Source organism: Seriola lalandi, unplaced genomic scaffold, assembly GCF_002814215.2.
Source record: "Seriola lalandi dorsalis isolate HSWRI2012SDOR001 ecotype SW California unplaced genomic scaffold, Sedor1 jcf7180002054281, whole genome shotgun sequence".
Taxonomy (NCBI): Eukaryota; Metazoa; Chordata; class Actinopteri; order Carangiformes; family Carangidae; genus Seriola; species Seriola lalandi.
This window is the reverse complement of record NW_019524834.1, coordinates 590605-615812: the sequence shown is the minus strand read 5'-3', so window position 1 is coordinate 615812 and position 25208 is coordinate 590605. Positions and strand designations below refer to the sequence as shown.

General features: G+C 40.6%; 1 protein-coding gene across 4 annotated transcripts; it reads left to right on the top strand.

Moving 5' to 3' along the window:
• The first annotated feature begins 750 nt into the window (after window positions 1–750).
• Window positions 751–15712, top strand: igsf5b (immunoglobulin superfamily, member 5b). 4 transcript variants are annotated; one of them, XM_087173785.1, is made up of 10 exons: window positions 763–894; window positions 1532–1596; window positions 3720–4028; window positions 7338–7465; window positions 8457–8622; window positions 9163–9294; window positions 12057–12081; window positions 12833–12921; window positions 14320–14384; window positions 15393–15712. In XM_087173785.1, the coding sequence occupies exons 2-10, from the start codon at window positions 1551–1553 to the stop codon at window positions 15486–15488; spliced, it is 1056 nt and encodes a 351-aa protein (XP_087029911.1). In that variant the 5' UTR covers window positions 763–894; window positions 1532–1550; the 3' UTR covers window positions 15489–15712. The 4 variants fall into 4 exon arrangements, with proteins under 4 accessions (XP_023261412.1, XP_087029911.1, XP_023261411.1 ...); XM_023405643.2 differs by having other exon boundaries at window positions 3717–4028; XM_023405644.2 differs by lacking the exon at window positions 1532–1596 and having other exon boundaries at window positions 751–894; window positions 3717–4028.
• The last annotated feature ends 9496 nt before the right edge of the window (window positions 15713–25208 follow it).

The following is a 25208-nucleotide window of genomic DNA, read 5'->3' as shown; positions in this document are numbered from 1 at the left end:
AATACTTAATACAAAGTCTGGTAGTTTAATCCAGCAGTTCTCAGCCTAGGGGTAAACTCTTCCTCAGAGGGTAACGACAAATCTGAGGGTTCATGAGATCACAATGAGGAAGGAAAGATGATAAAACAAAGTTCTGCTACACAAACTTTTCTTTTTTTGTGTGGAGGATATTGGATATGTTTTCTTCTTTGGGCCTTCAATGTGACAAAGGACCCTTACTTGACACTGACTTTTTAATTTGTTTTTATTGTTTAACAATCGTTTGTATTACTAAACGCTTATGATATGTGTCTTGATGTAAAATGTTCATCTGAATAAAAAATAACTATAGCTATCAAATACATGTAGTGGAGTAAAACATAGAATATTTGCCTGTGATTTGAAATGGAGCTGAAGTTTCAAGTAGAAGCCACTTGGCTTCATGTATGTCAAAATAAACTTAAGTACATCACTTGAGTAAATATGCTTTCTGCAGGAAATATGTCTTTGCTAAAGCACTGAACGCAAATAAGATGTCATGCATTGCACTGGCTTTGACAAAATATGTAAACTTAAAGTTTCCAAATGTTTTTTTTTTATTTCTTAAATTACCAAATAGGTCATTCTTCTTTTATCATTCATTATTCAGTGTGTCCAAATGCATTCATCTGAAGAGGGTGGGGGGTCTAGTTATAGGGCCCCTGGGAAATAGGGATTTACAAGGGACATTGTTTGCAGAATGAGTCACACTGTGTGTTTACATCTGCACAGTACAAAGTTCCCACCGAGTGTGGTAATATTTAACGGGACAGCTTTGCTTGATAGAGCACCATGGCATGAGGAAGAAGCAGCATCACTGACATGTATCCACTGTATGTGACGTTCGCTGCTGATCCACAGAGACGCCAGACTGAGGTGAGCCAGACAAACTCTGGGATTTATTGATAGTTATTGTAAACTTAACCTCAACCTCAATTTTAGTCAGGAGATGCGACTTTCTGCCTTGTGTGAAAGAAATGGTTCAGAGACAGGTGCCGTGCAACAAGTTACATACAAGATCTCAGTGATTTTACTGGTTAACTTGGTGTTTTTGAGTAATAATACAAGCTGTAATTGTCGCACTTTGACAACACAGAAATACTCTTTACATGTGTGGAAGAGAGAGAGAACTTGATGTTTCTTTCATGGAGTTACAGTCCTATCTGTGGTCATAGAGACAAGAGATAAACGGTTAACAGATGGTTTGTTCAGGTGTCGTCACATTTGCTGTAATTTGCTTTGAGTCTTCTTTTAAATGAATGATTTTTGGAAAGGCATGAACGCACAAGGATGAATTAAACTCAGAATAATAAAATGAGAATGAATCTAAATTTAACAAAAAAGGATTTATTACCTTTTTACCTGTTTTTCTTTTCTTAATTTAATTGTATTACCAGCTAAACTTAAAAGACAAGCTACAGAGGATGCAAAAAAAAAACAAAACAAAAAACCACCTGAGATTATGATAAAATGTGGCCCGATATATGGAATAATTCAATTATTTTAATTTCAGGATCATCCAGCATTGAACAATGGTGGTTCATCTGTTGGTGTTCCTACTTTCATGCAGGATTCAAGGTGAGAGTTCAGCTCATGATTTTTACGAAGATATAGGGGTACTGGAAATAGAGAAGTAATCCAACCGTCCCCATGGATTGCCATATTTGGTAGACCTGTTGGCAAAAATATTTCAGTAATTTACCTCTCCAATAGCCAGTTGCAGAAAACTATTATTATGAGACTTCAGTTCATGACAAACACAGGAGCTTGTTTGACTGGAGTTGTGTCACAGAGGCCAGTAATGTGCTTGTATTAATGGCCACATTCAGTGCCGTGGTGTGTTTAATAGCGGAACCCTTCAGATTAAACCAACAGACAATCTAATTAGAAGGCCTAATGATCTATTTGCACTTTATAATTAATTTTCTTTAAAATGGCTGCCTATCTAGTTAACAGTAAGATGTTGCCGGTGGTCAGGGGACTTCAGAGTCACTGGTTCATGGTCCCAATAGGAGCACGCACAAATTATGCTCATTAGTCTGCCATTCTCTGATTGCAATGAAAAGGAATAGCTGTATAGGGTGGCCTAGATATTTCTCAGACCTAATTTCCTAAACGGATGCATAATTTATGACTCTGCATGCTGGCTGTAGAAGGTAACACAGTTAGCTCACCACAAACAAGTTATACATCACCCTGAGTACTGTGGCATAAACATGTTATTTCATATTTCACGGTCATGCCATTAATATCAATTCCTTTTCTCCTTCATTTATCAGCAACAAAAAGCCACAAAGATGTGCCGGAATTTATCTGTGTGCATGTGTCTCCGTGTTTATGCGTGTATCTGACTAATGTTTATAGAGTAATTGAAGAGTAGGTCCTCGCAGTACACTGTACAGCTGGTTATGGATGATTGCTCAGAGTCTGTTCATCAATTTTAGCCCCAACCGTGCAACTGCTTGTAGCTTCATCAAGTTCTGCAGGTTCCTGTTAAATGTTTACCCTGCAGAGCGATGCTGTGGCCTGTTGCAGGCAGCTACTAATGAATTTACACTCTTCTCCTTTGTCAGTATTTCTTCCCTAAATCCTATTTGCCCTCATTCATCCTGACAAGCCAAATCGCCAATCTCTCTCTGGACAGCCACAGTAAGAAGCAGATTTAGGGAGTTGTGCTGTCATTCTCCTTCTTTGTCTCTTTATCCCTTTCAGGCTTTGATGTCTCTCTTTTTCTCTTACTATCATTTCATCTCTTACTTGCACCCTCCGTGTCCTGAATGTTCTGTCAAAGTTGTCTTGAGGAGATATGCATTGGGTCCTCTGTGATGGGAAGGTTTTGATTTGTACACCGAAGCATTAACCCATATTCACTCTGACCAAGCTGAATGTATCCATACTTACTGGCCACTGACTCTACTCTACATTAATGGTTTTTCCTTCTCCTTGCATACACTAATTTCAATCTATCCCCCCGAGTCTCTGTGTATGTCAATATACTGATTGGATGTTTTCCTTCTGATTTCTACTGCAAATGTGATCTTGCTGTTTATGTACCCTGGATACATTTTTATTTGGTCTGGAGTCAATTTGTGTTGAAAAAAGTGAAATATTGTCCAATCCTGTTAAACTTGTATTGATGTTATTGACAACTGTAGCATTTGACAGTTGTTAAATTGTGCATCTTTAAAATATACATTGCTTTTGTAACCCATCCCATAAGTAGACGTGTGTGGTTTACATTTTGTATATTGTAAAACCAGCCTCTTAATTGTGATTGGCTTAATGCTTTTCATTTACATTTACATTTATTTACTCAAATGGCAGACGCTTTTATCCAAAGAGACCTACAAACCTAAAGCCTCATATAATTTAATATAAAATTGAGTTATATATTGTTGCCAGGCAACCTCACTATGACAAAAGGCCATTTTCATTTTGGCTTTTATACAAATTAAACGATATACAACGTGTTAATTTGTGAGCTGAGACAGGCTAGGTGTTAAGCTAAGCTAACCGGCTGTAGCTTCATATTTACCAAACACACAAGAGAGTGTCAAACTATTCCCTTCAAGGTAGTTCAGAAGCAGTGCGCATAACTGATGCTATGGTGTTTTGAATCGTTTTCACTTCAGATTCACTACAAGATAGATGTCACTTCAGTTACAATATTTTATGTCTGTCTCTCCTTGGACCTTTAGCAGTTGGAGCTCAGATGAAGCTGTCACCTGAAACATTAACCGTCCTACGAGGGGAGGAGGCCCGCTTTACCTGCAGCCCCAACACCCAGTGGACCGCTATGGTGTGGCTGCTGGACGGCACAGTGGCACTCACCATCTCAAAGTTGCATGGTGTCCTGCCATCCACCAACACTAATGTGACAGCTGAGAAAAGCCAAATCTCAAAAGACAGCTGGGTATTTGTCCTGAAGAGCACAGAGAGGAACAACCAGGGACAAGTGACCTGTGACCTCCAGGACTTTGATAGGAAAACAGCAAGCCTGTTTGTACAAGGTCTGTATGGTCATATGTGAGCATATGTTTGCGTGTGTGAAAGTCAGAAGAGGTACTGTGTGCACGTGTGTGTTTTGAATTGAATTTCAAAGGCTTTTTGTGCAGCCAGGTTCTCTCAGGGATACTCACTTTCTTGCAAACACGAGTATTTACACAACACACACACACACACACACACACACACACACACACATATGGAAAGGAAACCAAGCAGATGGCAAGTCTCTTGAAAACCATTGCAGTGTGAGAGAATGCAGAAATAAACTGAATTTAACCTTGACAAGGCAAAAAGCAGTGTGGAAAAAAAAGAAGAGAAAAAAAAGAGGTAAATGAAGGGACTAAGCAAAAGTTGTGTAGCTGCTTTGATTCTGTCCACCCACACACTGCTCTCTCTACTAAAAAAAAAAAAAAAAGAGACACAAAGAATCAGAGAAAAAAAAAACATAGCATTTGTTTGTAGAGTAGGGTTCAGAGAATCAAAGTTTTCTGCTGCACTAGTGCCTGAGTGATCAATCATGGTGTATATCACGGGTGGGAAATCATTTGGGTCCGGGTGGTGGAGTACAGTTACCCTGGCGTGTTTGATGGTTCTTGTGACATTGTTAATGACAGTGTGGGTGTGGTGCCGAGGACAGGAATCGATTGGCCCCAGATATAAATACCAGTTGGAAAGTGCTGAACTCCATGGCAGTCAGAACAGGCAGCAGCTACAACCAATCTCCTCTCCTCTCCTCTCCTCTCCTCTCCTCTCCTCTCCTCTCCTCTCCTCTCCTCTCCTCATTTAGTGTTTATTATGCAGATGCTGTGCCAAAGGGGTTATGCTGTGTGAGGAGGACTGGGTGGCACATTTGCTGAAGAGTTACGAGTCAGGACTTGATAAAAATCTGTTGTTCTCTGCACTTCTAGATGGAGTTGTTATCTGTAGCAGGAACTGCAGTGAGAACCAGCATTTTAACAAGCGGGATTCCTTATAGTAATTACCAAAGAAAAACACATCCAAAACAACTTAGAGTCATTTCTGCACTTCATTTGGCCCCATCATCATCATTCAGTCTGAGTTTCTTGGGAGAGCACAGAAAGATAAATCTATATTTCCGCCTTAACTTGTGGAATTAATTAAATTGAAAAAAAGTCATAAAATAGGTAAGGTGAGAATATTGTTTGTTCTGCCATGGCCATCTAGCTAACTGGACCAATATACCAGTGTTGATAAACACACAATGGATCTTATGGATCTTAGGGATTAAACATTATCCCTTCCAGTTGCTCACACATTCACTCAAATGCATTATAACAGCATTAAACCAAGTTAAATGTGTTATATAAAGATGGCCTATGTTATAATTAAAGCTCAGCATTTTTACTATATCTGGCTGGAATATTTATTATTTTGCTATACTTATCATACATTTGGAAATTCTGTGAAAATGATTATTACAAGAATATATTAAGATTAAAAATTAGATTTTAAATTCTTTGTCACTTTAGCGGTAAGAAAAAGAGGTTGTTCCAATACAACCAATCCTATTTTTAAGAAGAAATGAATGGATGGTGTTGATGTTTCTTTCTCTAGGTCAAGTTTAAAAAAAAAAAAAAATCTAATAACAGTATGCAAAAAGTGAACTGAGAGCTCAGCTTAAAAAAAAAAAAAAAAAAAAAAAATCAGCGTGGAAACATCCGCTCTGCAAAAAGCGAGAGGAAACAAAACCAATGACCCATCGCCTCCAATATATTATGGAGAGAGCCCTCATTGCTGCCAGTGCCACAAATCCCCACTGACATATGCAGCCATTAACAGTAGTGTATGGTGAATCAGGCCCTCCAGTGTGGATGCAGAGGATCACTATGGCCTGACACAGCCTCTGAATTAATTGTGCATCCTGGCACGCCCAGTTAACAGTCAGCAACTCTGCCTGTGATTTGTGTACTGCAGCTCAAATATACTGTTGGAATAGAGCCACAAATCCACACAGGCCTGGTTGACTCCGTGTGCTACCATCCACACTCCCTGCTTTAATTGTCCAATATGAAGATGGTGTAAATATGACTACATGCTCCCGCTAGCTCTCGCCGCTCCTTCTCTGCTTATTCCTCTTACTCACTCCAACTCAAACACACAAACCTTTCACTTGAACTAATCAATATGCGCTCATGACTATAAAGAGGATCTGCAGATGGCTAGAGCTGCAGAAAAGGAGAACACTTTGATATAAATCAGAAGAGTGAACATGCATGTGAGTAGTGCCCCTCTCATTTGCAAAAAAATCACACCCACACATAAAGTGCCCATGTTATATACTGTTCATGTAACACACACGCATACACACCAATCCTACATACGCACACGTAAAAGTCTATAAATATTGCCCTCAAAGTGGCAATTTCCCCTTTGACGACCCCTGCTGAAAAATCACCGAAATTAAGAGTTCGCTGGGGGCTCACGGCCTCTCAGAGCCCGCCACCGCAGCCCACAGTCTTCACTTTCCCTTCAGTGATTAACAAACCTTATGAAACCTTATTTCAGGGATCACTTAGATCGGAGCTTTGGGAGGAAGTGCTGATGTCATTCTTTTTCTATTCAGATGTATCAATCAGCCGTGATCGCCCAGAGCCCCTCAGTCAGTGCAAATGAGGCTGCTGGTTCCTCGCCAACACTTTATCCACCCGTGCCGAGATTCTATCCAAGAGCAGCTGGAGTCCACTATCAGAACCGGTCTCTGTAAGAATTGGACGGTACGATGTTTATGACACCAAATCAGGCATCAAATAAAGGCCCCTGGAGAAAAGGGACAGCCAATGATTTGTACTAAACATCTGCGGATATGAAACTAAATCACCACAGACATGTCATTCGCTTAGACAAAGCACTGGCGCTTCTGTAATTATCTTTCTGTCTATAGCAATTGTCTGTTGCATCCACCGCCTTTCATTCTGCTAGATAATAACTTCAAATATGAGATACTGTATCTCCCAGGGCCTTAAGTGGCTTATTTGGCTGTCAGGGAAGGAGATGAAGGGGAAAACGCATTCGTCAGGCAACTGAGACTTTTGAGACATGCGATCAATCACCCGGGACGAATGAAATCCATCTTCAGGCCAACTGGAGAAGTGATGCTCATCTTTGGGTAAAGATAAGAGCATGAAGCTGCATGAATTTCAAAGGAGACTGTCGATGAAAATCAGTTAGACCTACTCACACTGGTGCATATGCATGAATATACAGGCATACATACAGTATACTGTGCATGTGTGTGGGCACATAAAAAAGAAAAAATTCAACTTTGTGAATGTACTTTCTTCTGATTGCAGAAAAGGGCAGCGTGAAAGTCTTTGGGGACAATAAGTTGGCTTTCCAGGGCCAGTCAGTGCTGTTTGAATGCCAAGCAGTAGGGTGGTACCCTGAACCCCGTCTGCAGTGGCAGGTGAATGACAGAAAGGTAAGTACTGCAACCAGACATGCTCATCATATTCATCTTTATAGTGAAATGGGTCAACGTTTTGGGTATTTTCCTTGTCTAAACTGAGGGATGAGGATAGATGATGTTGTATGCTGTACAGATTGTAAAACCCCTTTGAGACATGTCACTTTGAGAACTTAAAAAGCAATTTTATATCCCTAATCAGAATACACTAATGCCAAAAAATTGTTTATGTGAAAAAAATTTCACAGCTGCCTTATTTTTACGCTCCAAAAAACCCAACCAAAGCATATGTACTGCTATCTATTTATTGGCTGTAACTTACCCTAATACAAATAAAATGTACTCAAGTGCATTTAGTTTATAGTATCCCAAAAGCCCCAAAATTATGTTAAAAACACTTTCTTCATTGCCTCTTTCAAAACTTATTAAAACATTTTACTCACAATAATTCACAGTTAACATTTAAACTCAAAACTACTTTCTTCTCAAGTATATTTATATTTGGAAGAGGTGGCTTCAAGTCTCTTCCTTTGGGAAACTGGCAGGTTGTCACGGTGATGAGTGCACTGCTTTTAGAGGGGATGAGAGGAGCTGATTTGATTGACCATTAGTAAAGTCCATCCCTTTTACTGTACCTACTTGTAATGTATTTCTGCTATGACAGGAAATTCTGTCCTGCCTCTGAATAGAGTGGGAGTGGTGCTGTCAATGCAAGTTGTTCTTGTTCCTTAGGCTGAACCGATGCTAACAAATCTGAGACAGCTCCATCACCTTCAAAAAGCTCAACTTTTTAAAACTTTTCATTTACAAAATGTGACAGGCAGACTCACCCTCAGTCCTATACAGTAAACATTTATGGGTGAACTGCTCCTTTAAGCTCAGATACATTTGGCGTACTTACAGAAAAACTCTGAAAAAGTCTGGCAAGTTAGAACGTAGTCATCCCAATTAGAATATACTGTAAGTGATAGTAATCGTCTCTCTCTCTGTGGGGAATGGTGTGGAGGTGAGCCAGGGTGAATACAACATCAGCAGTGAAGAGTCAGGGAAGAGCCTCTTCACTGTGAGCAGCAACCTCAGTGTGACGGCCGCAAAGAGCTCTTATGTGTGCTGTCTGGCCTCCGTGTCTGCCCTCCCCACGCCACTGAAGAGCAGCGTCCGCCTGACAGTGGGTGAGACTGTAACACAGCCATCGTGTTTCACATTAAAATAATACACACAAATGCACAGTGAGAGCCGTCTGTCAAGCCTCTCTTTGTTCTGTCCTAGTTTAGATCTCTGTCTCTACATTTTGTGTGTTTCTCTCTCGTCTTTTTTTTTTTGTTTCATTTTGTTCTCTCCCTTTTTTTGGGGGATGCTTGTGAATCATCACTCAGCATTATTGTTGAAGGGGAGAGTGGAATAGAAAGTAGCTGCCAGATCAACACTGCATGAGTTTGCATCACAGCCACTACAGCGGAGCTGAGGTTGCAAACCTCTGTAAGGCCCGCAGCTTCAAAATACAAATGTTGCATTATTATTTTAGTAATGTTCCCTTTGCAGTTGTGGTTGTAACACTCTCTTGAAACCTAAAAATTAAAACAGGAAATTAAACACAGCTTTCTTCACACTAGGTCGGCAAATCTGTGATTGAATTGCAAGGTAAAAACACTGCTTCAGCGTTTTTTTTTTTTTTTTTTACTAAAACACTGATGTGACCTTCTCTCCCTCAGTTGCAGAGGTGGTGCAGGAAGGAGACGACTGCACAGTCCCGCTGGCAGTAACGGCCTCCCTCTCTGCTCTGCTGCTGCTCCTCCTGCTCTGCATCTGCACTGTCCTCTGTTACAGACAAAGGAGACAAGCAAGTAGGCACTTTTCTCTTCCTTAAATTGCTCTAGGTGAAAAAAAAAAAACCTCCCCTCCTCCCCCTTCCCTTTTCCAGTGCAGAAACTGTGATTAAAGTATAATGAAGGAGATAGGTGGTTACACGCTGTGACTCGGCACTGCCCTGCGCTGGCCTTCACCAAGGGCACACGATATTTTTTCTGACAAAGGCAGAACATTAGTTGTCAGCAGAAAGCTTTATTTCTCGGGCAACAGCAGCACACAAAGATGTTGGAGAGGTATGTGCATGAGTGCAGGGCTGCCAGTTTGAATCCCGAAACAACTGGGAAAATCAAGACAGGAAGAAATAATGACTATCAATCCTGAACATCTACTGCAGAGGAGCAGGGCATGGTCCAGGCATATCACTAGTTGGACAGTTTGTGCAAGGCAGCTTTCAGGTGTTCAGTCCAACTGAAACTAAATTGGATTTTTCAGCATACAGTGAGTCAGATGCAGCAAACTTAACAACTTTAAAAATGTACTTGCATGTGTAATTCTGGTCAGTTAGATGTTGGTGTGGTCATTACTCATCCACTTGTAAGCTACAGTTTACAGGGCAAGTTTTGTCACTACATTCCCCTGCTGTGTCTCCATCTGCTGGGCTGCAGCCTGCTGGCTCCACTGTCAACTATTAAGTTAAATAAATCACTTGAACATTAGGTTTGTCTGGAAAAGACATGACTAAATATGATTTTGGCAAGACTTGAAAGTCTGAAATCTAAGTTTTTTTTAAAAGTGTTTACTGAAGTAGCATACCTTACCTCATTTGTAATCATATTCATTACACAGTGTAAATTTATTTCCTTGGGCATCAGAAACTGGACAGTTATGGAGCCAACCACAGTGAAGAATAAGTCACAGCAGAAAAACTAGTATATCTTTGTTTATGCACTTTATTTTGTAATTTCTATTTTTTGTTAGTTGTTATAGTTTGAAGTTTGTCCTACTGTACTTTTAATGTGCTACTACAGTATATAAACTACCAAGCTAGTAACAGTTGTTTCACTCCCACAGGACCTGCAGCCTCTTCACTGCTGGTGTTTGATTTAATAAAAGTTGTTGCAGAAAAAAAAGATAGGTTGTAATTTCAGTGAGCCTCCCCTGTATAAATAAAAGGGGCTGTGTCTCGGCCCTGGGTTTATATCCTTAAACCTTGATAGTTGCGTTGGTGGGAGCATTCTGATAAAGGCTGAGATGTGAAAACAAGTTGACAGTTGTGTGTTGGGAATGCAGTGGCCTTGGACAGGATATCAACCTGTTTGCTAAAAGGATTACAGTTTTTGACACACTGGCAGAAATTGTACCTTGGGGAATGAGAGGTTCTGAATCACACCTGGTTCGTGCCTGATGAGTCGGTATGTTTGACTGAAGCGCTGTGCCACACAGAAAGGACACAGCGTATCTCACGAGTTAGTTAGTCCAACAAAGGAAGTCAGACAGTGTTTTTTTTTACTCTATTGCTGAGTTAGATTAGGAGATTAATACCTCTCTCACGTCACACATCTACTTCTCATCAAAAAAAAACAAAAAAAAAAACCCTAAGCATAATTCCCAAAATGTTGAACTATTCCTTTAAGTTGAACTTTTGTTTTTAAAGTTGAAAGGTGACTAAGGCAGCACCAACTCTTCCTTCACAGCCCTCCAGGTCTTGCATGGGTCAGGAAATGCTATAAACCCATTAATAAGGTTTTAAAATCACCACACAGTGAGACAGTTTTACTGCAACTCTTTTGGAGCTCATAACCCGACCTGGAATATTTGTGATGTGGCCAGGCTACTTGTCACCTCTCCAAGCAGAGAGGTCGATACCTTGGCGAGGTGCGGAAGTGCAGTGGCGTGATGTTGTAAAAAGCCTGGCCAGGAAAGCAGGACGTTGCAGAGATGTTTCCTGAGTGCCATCTCTGAGGGGATCGTTGCTCTAGCACAAGGAGCAGGAGGAGGCCTGTTTGTGTGCGATAACAAAAAGTGGCCCTGAGTCACACATTAAGAAGTCACTGTAATCCCTGTGACTGATTCTGGACCATTGCAAATCATGGCCATGGTTTAGAGCTAAGGGATTATCATAAAGCAGGTGTGACCTTTCTCCTTCGGCTGCTGATTCTGTACCTGAAACGTCTAATACCTCCTTCACCGTCGTCCTTGATTCAGTCTCAGTATCGTTAATGTAACAATCCCTGAGCAAGTTAAATTAACTTCATGAGGAGATTTCACATGTTAGAGGATGTGGCTTGCTTCCAAGTCACTAAGCTTTTCTTTGGGTAATCCACCTCAATGGGGAACAATGTATGCTTTGTAATTATTTAAAAAATAGAAGGGATCTAATATAGGCCCCCTCAAAGACTTTGGCCAGCATGACAGCAGGGATTTAAAATATAATGACAAAGGCAATTTCTCTCCCTGTTAAAGAAACACTTTATACCTCTCCTGGGGCAAGCACCATCTGCACCATTGTTACATTGTTGTATTTTTGCTGTGGCCAGGAGGACCTCTGGCAAAGACAACCATGAAGCCGTGTTACAAAACTCATTAACACTCAGCTCCAGCTTTCACTGTTGAACTGACTGGAGGCTATGATAGTAGTGCAGAACCCAAAACTAATAAACAACAGGACATTTACAGCTTTCATATTGTAGATGCAGTGAGCTAGCACAATGGGTCTGTGGTCAATGCAGTGAGAATGATTAAGTTAACGTCTGATGTTCTGTAAACTTTATGCCTCTTTTTTTTTTTTACCTTTCAGAACCAAGTCCACAGGCGGCCATATGGTAAGATTTAAAAGCTCTTTTTCTAGACTCATTCTGCTTTATGAGGCTATTTTTAAACAATGAACACATTGGATTTTTTTCACTTTTCTGAACTAAGAAAAAGAACTTTGAGACAAACTGTGGCATCTTAAGTGAAAGTGACTTTCTCGTAGAGGGAGAAGCTTCAAATAATCTGTGGCAGAAGCAGAGACATGCAGGCCCGGCTGCGTTGAGCTCCTTTTATTCTTTACATAAGCTACTATAATATGAGGCCTCAGCGTGAATCTTAGTTAATACATACATCTTATTTCTGAGCCTGAATGGACTTTTATTGTTCCTGATAATAAAAGAAAACTGAAGACATGAATTTGAAATTGCATGCATTAAATAGCCATTACAGTTTGTAGCAACTTAATTAAGATTCAAATTGTCATTAGCTCATTTAAGAAGATATATCACACATTGTATTTGTCAGCACTTTCCATGCAGCTGAAATACAATTTATAGCTTTTCCACTGAGCACACTGAAGAGAGAGTTGAGTACATTGGTTGGGGCTAATAAAATGCAGTGATAAATGATGATGATGTTCATTTTTTATCTATCAAAGCACTTTATGATGAAAACAATGCAGCAGCCTCTGATACAGTGCAGCAGCTTTATGAGAAAGTAAAATTGTCTGTTCACCGCAGCATAGCCTCTGACAGTGTAGCTCTGCCGTACCCCAGCTAAAGGTTACTTTTTCCATTGGACCGTTCATTTGGGTATTTGCAGGTTCGACCAATCAGAGGTTGGGAAACGCTCGGTTGCTGAGGTGACAGCGGGGGAGGTCAACCTGGGATACTCTAGTGAGGGCCCCACAGGTAAGAGAGCTACATGTAGTTCACCATGACAACTACAACTGTAAAACAGAATGACACTGCATATCAGAGAGTAAAGAGAAATATTTCGGTAATTTAGTTATAGTAAGTAGGTTACTACTATGCTAACTGCATACGTAGGTCACAGTTTTATTACCACTTGATCAACAATTACTTGATGAGCTACAGAGGTTTTAATTAACATGTCAGGCTAATATGACAGTAGTAAGTTTATAGTTTCCTCACAAACCTCTATAGCGGTCATTTGTGGCACATCTGTGCTCTGCTTCTGACAGGTCACTGGTAAAGGTCAATGAACTTCATAGATTACTGAAAACTGCTTCAGTCACTTTAAAGGACCTTTCCAGTGTGTTTGCATCTGTCAGCTTTAGCTTCTTAACTACAAATTATGTAAACTTTACATTTTACAATATTCTTTAATGCATTCTACCTATTTTTTAGGTTTCTGGTTGTTTGTTTCCTATAGTTTCAGGAATTTATTGGTTTCATGTCATTTCCATACAATATGAAAATCAATATTTTGCGTAATATAAAGTCATGTAACTGAACATAAAATTTGTATTTTTATTTTTTGTCAAAGTTAATGGAGCTATTTGGAAGTTTTGCAATCGCTACATAGCCAACGTTAGCATAACAAACTTCATTTCTTTACTCGCCAATAGCTGTTTCCAGCGGTGGAAAGGACCACCGGTCTTTTCTTCTACTGAAGTTAGCATGCTAACCAGCTAGCCATGGTCTGTCTTGTGACTTTCCCATAGAGACTCACTGCAGCCTCCAATCTGCCCAACTTTGACAAAAAATAATACAGACGTGATGTTCACTGTGACCGATTACACAACTCAATCATATTTCAATAGTCTGCTAATATATTTTGATATTGTACAGAAAGCAGTGGAGGCCAATGGATGTGTGGAATGGCAGACATTTTCTAAAACACTGCAGAATGGTTTACAGGATAGTTAGCTGTAATATTGTGGTAAATTGACTAAACATCCAAAAATGATTGGTTTATCACCTTATTATTTATTAGTAACATACAGTGAACTTCACAGAAGTATTAGCCTATGTGGGTGAGGTACTTGCAAATTGGCTTTAATGAAATGGTCAATCACAGTTAATTGAGCAGCTGCAAAACACAATGCTCGTTTGAAAATCAAGCAAATCATATTTAATTTAATTTTTTAAATTCTGTTTTTCAGACAGAAACAAAAGATACATTTAAAATCAGGATGACGTGCCTACTTTGTACACATCTCAGACCTCTGAGCCACTAAATCGCTTGAATCCTACTATTTTGCTGAGGTCTGAGCTGGTGGGCTGTAGCTGGTCAGAGGGGCTGTGAGGTTAGATCAGGCTAAATTGCTGTTTTTCACCCCACAGATGCAGATTACAATGAGCTAATCATGACAACTCATAGCCAGAAGGACTTTGCCAGCTTTCGCAAGGTACGTTAGAGAAAGAGAAGAAGGTGAGAGGGCTGAGCGAGAGAGAGAGAGAAAGAGAGAGAGAGAGAGAGAAACCAATAGAGGCAGAAATCGACTGAAGCTGAATAATGCATTCAGTCATTCTGCAGCTGGAGTTCCTGCTTCTCTCACACTGATGAGAACAGGAGGGAACTGCACCGCTACACTGTCTCACGTCAGGTGGCCTCCCATCAGACAACTGAAACTCAACCACTGTTGAGTAAATCCAAATTTGTAGAGCTTCTCAAAATCAGCACTATTTTTAGCTTACAGGGCACTTCTAAGTGGCTCCTCCATTACTGTGTATGATCCAAATATTGTCATGAACTACAAGTGTACATGTAGGACTAAACTGAGACCTGATTGAGACAGAAACTGATAAAAATACATGCTGTGTATCCTGCACATGTTTTCATTGGCCTAACGTGATCCCAACATGTTCGTGTTGAGGTAATTGTGCCTTGGGTAGTTTTTAATGTGACTGACTAATTGATTGTCACACTGATTTTGGATTAAATACTCTATTGATACTTTGTGTAAAATACTGGTGTCTAATAATGAAAGGCGGAGGGACAACTGCACTCTTCTGGACTGGCTTTTCCCCAATTACCTCTGATGTGGAGCAGCGCTGACTTGAGCTCACAAGTTCAGTTCAGATTCCCTGTCTTAAAGTAATGAACCAGGTGCTTTAAATTTGGTAATAGGATTACCTTATCTGGAGGTACTGAAGCTGAAAGACGGCCACTTTTAGAGCCTTTAAGGCAATAGCTGTCTTCAAGCTGTCTTCAGATATGTCTGAGGGTCATCATACACCGGACAAAGACACAGTATCACTGCTGCACTCATGTACGATCGTGTTGTTTCCAGGAAAGCTTTCAGGATAGGAATCTTAGTTTGTAGCCTTTTCCTGTGACTGTTGTCCATCGACAGTGCTGCAGAAAACTACCTGGTGTATTGCCACTAAGAGCTAAATTTGATGGTGTTCTCCAGGCCCCTGATGTTGTGCACTGCAGCAGCCTGTCTGTACACAGTGAGAGCCAAGAGGAGGAAAACTACAAGAACATCAAGAGAATTACCACAGTTTGAATATGTTTATTATGATGTTATTTGATGTAATAAATGTGATGAAATGTTATTGAAAACAGTGTATTATTATGATGCGCTCACCAGTGTTTGTATTACATAACTGACATTTTTATAAAGCTAGGTGCTAATATTATGTGATCTTGAGCTGTACAGCACGGTTTTTGCAAAGATATTATCACCTTTGGTGTTTTTTAATGAATCCTCAAAATAAATTTTTGAATAAATTACATTGTATTTTTTTATGTACAGTTAATGTTTTATTGTGTGTTTCTTGATGTTGTTGGCTTTTATCTACCTTAGACTTGAGCATTTTTTCGGGAAAATTCTGGTTTATCATAACTTGGGTTTTATTTTTGTTGCTTTGCCCATCATTTCTGTCAGTTATCATAACACTGTACTCGACAAGTTGATTGCTGAGCAATAGTAACACAATGAAATTAAAAGTTGATTGGCAGAGGATGAGTGATATGTGATTAGTTTTCGGTTATCCATCCATCCATCCATCCATCCATCCATCCATCCATCCATCCATCCATCCATCCATCCATCCATCCATCCAGCAAATATGATATATCCAGATCGACTGGTAAATCAAGAGCTTTGCCCTCCGGCTAAGCTCCTTCTTCACCCCAACAGTCCAGTACAACGGTCCAATACAATGGTCCAGTACAACGCCCGCATTACAGCTGATGCTGCATCGATCCACCTGTCAATATCCTGCTCCATCCTTCCCTCACTCATGAACAAGATCCCAAGATACTTAAACTCCTTCACTTGGGGCAGAAACTCCATCCCAACCCGAAGAGAGCAATCCACCATTTTCCTGCAGAGAACCATGGCCTCAGACTTGGAACTGCTAAACCTCATCCCAACCGCTTCACACTTGACTGCAAACAGCCCCGGTGCATGCTGGAGGTCCTGGTCTGATGAGGCCACAGAGCACCACATCATCTGCAAATTACAGGGAGGGAATTGTATACTACAGAGAGTAGACTAGAGGTCAAAGTAAACTGTGATAAATATTACGGTGGTGAGAAGTATATGTCACCACGTTCTGAGAACGTAGCGGATAATTTGGTGAGTGCAGTGTCATTTGCTGATAGAAAGAAATACTCTGATAGAAGTAATTGTTCAATAGTTGTAATAAGCCAGAATTATCTCTTAGCTCATCCTCCCTAGTTTCCTGGTGATCTTTATCACCTGGATTCCTGACAGACAAATATGGAGGCATTCAAGGGAATCTGACTGAGCTGTCGTATGTTGCTTGATATCCAGATTACTGTTACTGTTAGTGTCTGCCTTGGCACTACTGACTGGTGAGGTTTGATGTGACTCTCTTCAGTTTTTTCTGATAGTCCCTCACAGACTGAACTAGGCGAATATCACAATAATTTGATCCAAGGGAGAGTTTCTCCTCCAACAATACCTCATCATACTTTACTGTAGTGCCACAGCCAATTCCATCATTTTGGTCCAATCCTGTTTTCAGGGAAGCAATAATCCATTATATGCCTCTTTTTCCATTCCATATGTGGTGGCGTCTCAAACTCAATTAATTTCCCCGTCATGGAAAGGAAATGGTTATAAAATGCAGCATGAATGGTAAAGACTGGAGTGCAAATTAACACTGTGTGACTATGTGCTGCAATGAGAACGTTGTGGTGCTGACTTTCTGTGTCGTAATGCACAGAATAACAGATTTATCTCTGCGTGAAGTGGGCGGGTGACATAACATTTGCATTTCATAATAGTAAAGGATGGAGTTGAGTGGAGTGGTGGAGATGGAGGAATATGAATCTGCCAGACACTCTACAGTTTCACCAGCATTGCCTTTATTAACGGAGTTGGCGTATATTAAAAATTTGACATGCCTATTGCTGGTGTCCATGAAAGAATAGGCCCTGAAGAAAAAAGGAAAAAGAACCCACAGGAACTAAATGTACTGCTGCAGTTCATTTTCCTGCCGACACCCATGTATTATTTTTCACATTTCAGAAACCATCTCCTCTAAGTTAATTAAATTACTTACCACATGGGTCATTATCATTGTTTGATAATGTCACAGTGTCTAAGTAAAAAATCTGTACCAATGGAGAAACTGAGAAACTGTCTTTTTCTGGATAATGCTTTGACTCTTTTTGTAGTAATGCCTCATTTGTCACCTCTCACTACTACAAAGGCCTTGAAAGGAAATGGCAAAGCACATAATCAGCAGCTTGTATTTTGTTGAATGGGAAATACGCTTTCATTTCACTGAGGGCCAATGCACATTCAGATTGGACCTTTCAGTTTTAGATTTGATTTATCTCTACTGGCAACCTTTATTAGCTGAATATGAATGCGATCCCAGAGAGCGGCATAGTGGCTTAATGTCTGCAAATACAACCTCTGCTGAAAACAAATGCAGTTATTTGCAGTGGGCTCAATTCTGAGGTTATATTTGATCATATGATAACCAATGTAGTATGGATGAGGAATATACAGGGTGGTCAGAGGTCAGGATCAAGAGTGAGGACTGGAGGTGCAGTTATCTCTTATGTATTTTTAGGCGAACTGGTTTTATTTATACTCTCTCCAGCCAGATGATGGACTCAAGCAGTGTGATAGAAAACTGGAGTCTCGTCTTTTGTGTCAATTGTGCTGAGGGTAAAAAGAGACAGAGAAACAGATTTATACCGTGGGATGTAAATAAAAGGCATATACAATAAACGAACAGAGGCTGACATTTCACAGAATTCTCCCCTTGAATTGTCAATTATATAGTGACAGCATGCATGCCTGCATTATTGAAAATAGCACGCTGACATAGTTTCCTGCTATTCTCTATCACCAGATGGCTGAACCAGATCTTCACTTTGGAAATCACATCTCGCCAGTGCATGTGAGGAAAGTGTTTGTCCTCTCTCTCTCTCTCTCCCGCTATGCTTTCATCGTCGCTGCCTTCTGTTTACTCGCGCCAAACACCTGGCATTGAAGCAGGCAGGCTATTAAATAAATTAGGTTTCTGACAAAGACATGTGCAAAATGAGAGGCCTATTACATGACCTGCGTTGGTGTTTTGTTTTCCAGCTTAACCTTACCCCTCCCCGGGGCTTACTTAGGGTGTCGGTTACGCTCCACAAAGTGGTGTGCTTGTATTGTTTGGAGGCATCTAAAGCTCACAGAGCCTGCCAGGCCAGGGCCGGTCAGTGTCTGCCTTTCCAACAGTGAGGCTGTAACAAGGCCCCTCACTTTCACCTCACATAACCACAGCCATCTTCTGGAGTCCCCGTCACTCATTCGCCGTCTGCCCTGCTCCTCCTGTCCGTCACAAACCGATCTCCTCCTCGTGTCACTGTGTGACACTACAGTTACACTGCACATGCTCAGTCTCCAGTGCCACTCTGGCTCCCAGGCTCTTATGTCAGTGTACAAACTTCTTGAATCTACAAGGGACCACCTGTCAGTACAGCAGGTATCTCCCTCCTTCATGCATGCATCACAGAAAATTTCAGAGTGGAACAGAACCATCAGGGATGGCGAGAGGGGAGTCTGCTGCTAGGGTGCACCACCCTAGCTACCTCAACAGTTTTCTGTTGGCAATTAGCAAGAAGCCACTGCACTCTTTTTTTGTGTATGGATAAATACATGGAAACTTTAGCTAATGGCTCTCTGGAGTACAACATGATGTCTCCAGTGGCTTGTTATATTCTTCCACTTCCTGTTCGTCAGGGTCCATTAGCAGTCCAGTCATTGCTCTGCTGTAGAAGACGCAGAGCAGAGCAAGGACATTAAAGCCACACATTTAGAAATATCTTACTGCCAGAGTAGCATTGCCTCCTGTTTGTGCTTCATTATTTGTCAATTTAAAGGTTAAACTGTAGATATTCTATATTTTTGTTATTGTCAACAAAACCAGACCAAAACCAAGTGTTTCACCATCTCTCAACACTTTCCACTGGCTCATACTGAGGACGTTAATCTTTAAAAAATGGTTCACAAATATGTAGTTTCATTTTTAAAAAAGATTAAAGTAATTTCCTAAAACAACTGGACAATGCACATAATGCATTTGTTGGGGACTATTTTAAGAGAAACAAGGTGCTCTTTGCTAGTTTATGAACTATAGATTAAGACTCCTCAGCTAAAGTGAGCCAACACACAGGTGGCGACACCTGCACCTCTGTTATCGCTGAACTTTGAATACAGGAGGCCACAAGGACTCCACTGTTGCTCCTCCGACAAAAATATGATAATGGAACATAAACCCTGAGAGCACTTCATCATCGGCTTCATAAATATTTATTAATGCACAACAGACCCCAGTGACATGTAAAAGCTCCGCTGCTTCAGAATGCCACTGCGCTGATTGACTTGAATTAAATGGGCCCTCTTGGCACTGGTCAGGGCAAATTAAGCAGTTCATGCTTTGTTTGGGTTCTGGAGGGCCAACACTGGTAGAGCACCACTGATGAATAACTTAACACCTCCTCTCATTATTGAGAGTCAATGCTTTCAAGAGCGCCGTAGCACGGGGCTCCTGCTGAAATAAAGGCCTTCAAAAGTAACTTTGTGCCACTGTATTATGTGTCTATGGCCATTACCGGCAATTGAGGCTAAAATCCTTGACACAACCTTGTTAGCATAGGATACTCTTGATTAGCCGTTTAATGGGATTCTGTGAAGTGTTTTCGCAGACTAATCACCACAGCGCACAGTTAAGAGTTGTTCAATGCTCAGTATTTAAAAAATAGAAAAACTGATTATAATGGAGTTACTTGTCTTTTATGTGGGGTCCCTGTGGCTGATTAACTGGCCATGGCGGGTAGAGCAGTGGGTGTCAGCGGTGGCCGCAGTGCATCTCCTCTGCCTCTAAGATATTTCCAAACCCATCCAGTCTCTCTGTGCGTGTGACTCACTGTGCTATGTCAGATCACATCCAGTCGTTCATATTTGCTAATCTACTGACCTGAACCGTGATCTTACAGTACAGTAATTAAAACATAAAACAACTTATTATTTATTTGTAATAATTAATATTTGGTGGAACCTGAGCAGAACTGACATAAAACAGGTTGAAACTGGCAAGTTTTAGAGTGTTGCTATGTGCTCTACAGTGTGCCAATACTGCGTGACAGAGACTGAATCTGTAAATTGTAAAATTGTATGTAAAATGTAAAAGCTGAGATCTACTGTGGCCTTTAATGTTGACTTCTTTACTTGTTGACAAGTCCACTATTTTCTATGTGTATTTAAAGTGCATTATTGCACTATTTTACAACTATAGCTAGTTTTGTATGTAGTCAGTTTTTGCACTGATTTAGAACAATGATTAATCTGCTGGCTGTCTGAGGTGTGCTCAATAATGATTCTACTCATCTTTGACCAAACTCTACTGAAGGTGAACTGATGCTGGCCCAGATCAATCCAATATTCCTAATAGACACAGAGTCCTTTTGTGTCACCCAAAGGGACAGGGATGGCTGCGACTGTGCAAGCTCCTTGGGCCCTTTTTTATCATGAGTCCTGACCTGCCCATCTGTCATGGCCGGGCTCAGATGGCAACAACGTTGGCAGTGCAGTTCAGCATGTCAGCGCTTCTGCAGACCACATCCCCTGATAGTCCTGTCCTGATAAATGATATTCAGCTGTCATTGCATGGGCACCCAAAAAGACTTATGCACCAACTCTCTTGTAACAGAAAGCACTTCTCATAAAATCCAGCACTGACTCGTTGCTCAATCTGACAACCTGTACCGTAGCCTGGTAAAGCAATTCCCACAGAAACACAGGGGCTTCTTCTCTGCCATGTGCTGGGCATCACTTGTGCAGCTGACGTATGCAAACTCAAGCAATGCTGCATACATACTTGTGCTAAAACACACAAGACTAGGCAAGACACGTTTGCTGGACCCCCCAACTAAGTTTTGAGTCTGAACGAGTTTCTGTCAGATCGGTTGCTGTTTGACATTCAGCTTGAGGAAGGGTCACAACGCTTAATGATCTGGCTTTTGGATGATAGGTTGAATTTCTGGCAGGTCAGAAAGTTTCAGATGTTCTAGTGTACCTTCTCCTTCCCCAGGCTTGGCTCTCACATGCATCCTCTGAGCCCACATATGTAGCTCTAGGTTTGGTCTGTTTATAATAATGCAGCAGTATCGCAACCTCACCTAACCAGATGAAAATGCTGGAAACACGTAAATTGTTGCTATTTCAATTAGCAATGACAATATATCAGTGGTATAAGACATAAGGTAAGTTCTGCATGTGAAAAAGAAAATGAAGAGAACCGGTGTCTCACATCATCACTGCTTATTGGCATATGAAATTGTATTTGCCACATTTGGTTGACTACATGAACCTAAAATACAATATCCAAAGAGAGCAGTTTATTATTGAAAGCTGGAGCTCACCCTCAAGCAGAAGCCTTTGCAGCAAGTTTGTCAAACAAGTGCAAGACGTGTGTCAAAAGCTGTTAGAGTGAAAAATTAGCTGACTTTAAACAAATAAGGCTGCCGCTGCAATATTCCAAACTGCTGTCAGTTATACAGTCAATGCATTTGTCATGTTGCCACTGATTTGTGCGTTTCAGTTAAAAAGAGGGAACTGCTCGATTGCCTCCTAATAGCCCAGAGGACATGGTGGTCGATGCGTGCATCATTTCGGAGAAAAACAAGAATTCCACATTGATAGAAAGAATAGAAAAATGTCTCCTTGATTTCTACACAGAGAAAATGAATTGAATGAAAATGTGTAATGAATCTATTCATGATTTGCGCTGCCGGTGGACATCATTTTCAAACTTAGATATATCCAAGCATTTGCAAATCTAAAGTTGATCTGTCACATGACTTTTATATAAAAAAAAAAAAGATTTGTCTGCAGTAAGAAAATGAGAATGAGAATGGGAATAAAATGAATGAAATTATTGAGTGCAAGTAAATTCTATTAAATGGCTTTTCAAATTACATTATATGATGAATTTATATTGAATGTCAAATTCAGTTTCATGGCTTAAATAGAGAAAAACAGGCATTCATGCAAAGCACTAGAAAGTACGACTGTCTGGGGAAATTTTAGAAATGCTTTAAACTTATCTGTGGGATGTGGAAACACTGAATTTCAGGAAGTGGTGTCCAGGCCGAGGGCACATAAGGGGATCATCCAAAAATGACAGCTGTGCCATTTGATAAAATGCTGCAGTGGACTAAGCTGTGCTAGCATGTTGTGATGAACTGAAAGCCTCTTACAGGACGAGCTACACTCTCCACTTGCACTTTTTCACCTGACTCTGCAGTTCAGGAGCCAAACATACATCAGACTTGTCCAACAAACTTCAGATCCGTGCTCATACTGTAAATGTAGATGCTTATCTGTACCCCTCAAAACATAGCAGCTAATTCCATGATTTGTTAAAACACTTACAGGAAGTTATACAGAGCTGGATTAGAGTCAAAATTTGGCTCCTTTATTCCAAAAGTTATAATGTACAGTAGAAACACAAATCCTCCTGCAGTCCTCCATGATCTGGCTTTAATTCTTGAGTGTGTAAAGCACACCATTGATTTTCTTTTTTTCCTTCCACTATTTTGAGGCGTAAGGCAGATGAAGTGTGGGTGGCTTTCCTCCCTGAGCATGAGGTGGATGCTCTTATACTGTGTAGTAAAATAGCCTTCATCTTCCCCCGCCCTCCCTGGGACCCTGCCTACTGATCGAAACCATCTCCAACATAAAAGATAAAATGTAAGCTGAGCAACAAGGATACATGGTGGTGAGAGAGAGACAGAGACAGAGCGAGTGCGAGAGAGAGAGAGAAAGAAAGAGAGAGAGAGAGGGAGATGTTGGATGCCATGACACAAGAAAGAAGATGTATCCGTGGAAGAAGCTTTGTATAATTGATACGCTCAACTAAGTCCGAAGACAACTATCTCCAACATGTAGGAACACAGATCAATTATTTACAAGAATTTCTTGAAGAATTGTTTTCAGAGAGTGGTCCATACTCTGAATGACCAAACGAATACACATCTGTGAGAACAACAGCCTGCAACAAATACTACTGTACCTCACTCACAATGTTTAGTTGTGTTGTAAATACTACTTTAATTGTATGTTGACTAATGGTATGGTATATTTTTGATTTGTTATAATTTGTGCTGTAGTATTTTAATACATTACACTGAAAGGTTATTGTGATATTTTTACCACCATAATTACATATAGAGGAACATATAAGAAAAACCCCACAATGCAGTACAATAAGACAATATCAGCTATTAACTACTGACTAAAAAAATGAGGTTCACAAAGATGAGGGAAAATTCACACATATTCCAGTGACTGTCAGACGATAAAAGTTTATGAGTGTGTGGATTTTCCCAAAGTTTCACAAAGGTGGATTGTAGTACAATGTATAGAGGCGTCTATCTTCCTGATCTCTTTGTGTAACTAACAATAGAACTGCCGCAGCAAAGAGAGAAACCATCAGATCAGGTGAAAGATTCGGGATTACAGAGAGAGAAAGAGAGAAGTGCCTGACTGCATAAAAAGTTTGTAAGACAGTGACCATTGGTTGCACCACCTTGTGAGTGCTTTGTGCTCATTGACAGTAGGTCTGTGGAGATTAGGCTGCCTTTGAACTTCCCTGGGGTTCATATTGTACTGCTCCATCACAGACTCCGATAAACCATTGAACCGGCAAAAAATCAGAGACCTGGCCAAACATCTCCTGAAAGAACTGGCAGAAAAATGGACCATTTGAGGCCCCTGATGATCTTGCCAGACCGTTTGGCAACCTCAACACGGGTAATTTAAACACTGTTGGCAATATCTAAAACAAACAAACCCATTTTCAGAGACCGAGGAAATCTATCCTGATAATGAACCATGCCCATGTCAATTTAATATATATATACTTGTATATTATAATCTTTTGCAGACTGTTTTGTCCTGAAATGTATTTCCTCCTGCTCTATACAAGCCTTTCTAGACACTAATTGCATTTTTGTTGCAGAAGAAACCAATAAAATCTAACAGAAGCCTCGGTCGTACTTAGGTTTAGTAGGCTTAATCTTTTGACAATGACTCCACATGTTCTTTCATCCCTAATTGATCTGTCCTGGTCTCTTCATTCCATCTCCTTTCCTTTGGGTGAATGTGAAATAATTAATAGGTTTCCAAACTAATGAGTATTGATAGGCCATCAGTTATGTACCCTCACGCCACGCCAGTCTTTTGTGCCCCTTTTCAGGAGGGCTTTTGCTTCGTTCAGCAATTTGTCTCATAAAATACCAGTTTCCAATAATGTCATTGGGAAGTTGGAGGAAACCAAGGTCTTCTGCCTGTGTAGTAATTAAGCACCGACTCGTCACGGCTGCTCTCTTGCTTGATGCTGAGTTGACTGGTTCTCCCTTTCAGGTCTGTGCTCTGCTCTGTGGCTAAAATACAGCGTTATTCAGTTAATGGGAGGATCTATGACTTCTCTCTTTCCCAGCTGAGCCAAGGACAGCTGTAATTACACACTTCCTCCAGTGTGACTTTTTATTTTTTTGTGCATGTTGATGAACATCTTGATTTTACACCCTTTCCTCGGAGGAAACGGAGAAGTCAACAGAGAATCACCCTGTTTCTCACAGAAACACTGAACCAGCAGACTTCCTCTGCTCTGTTTTTCTTTCTGTCCTCCCAACCAAACAGAGTGTTTGTTTACCTGCGCATGAAACTGTACGGTCTGATTTTACC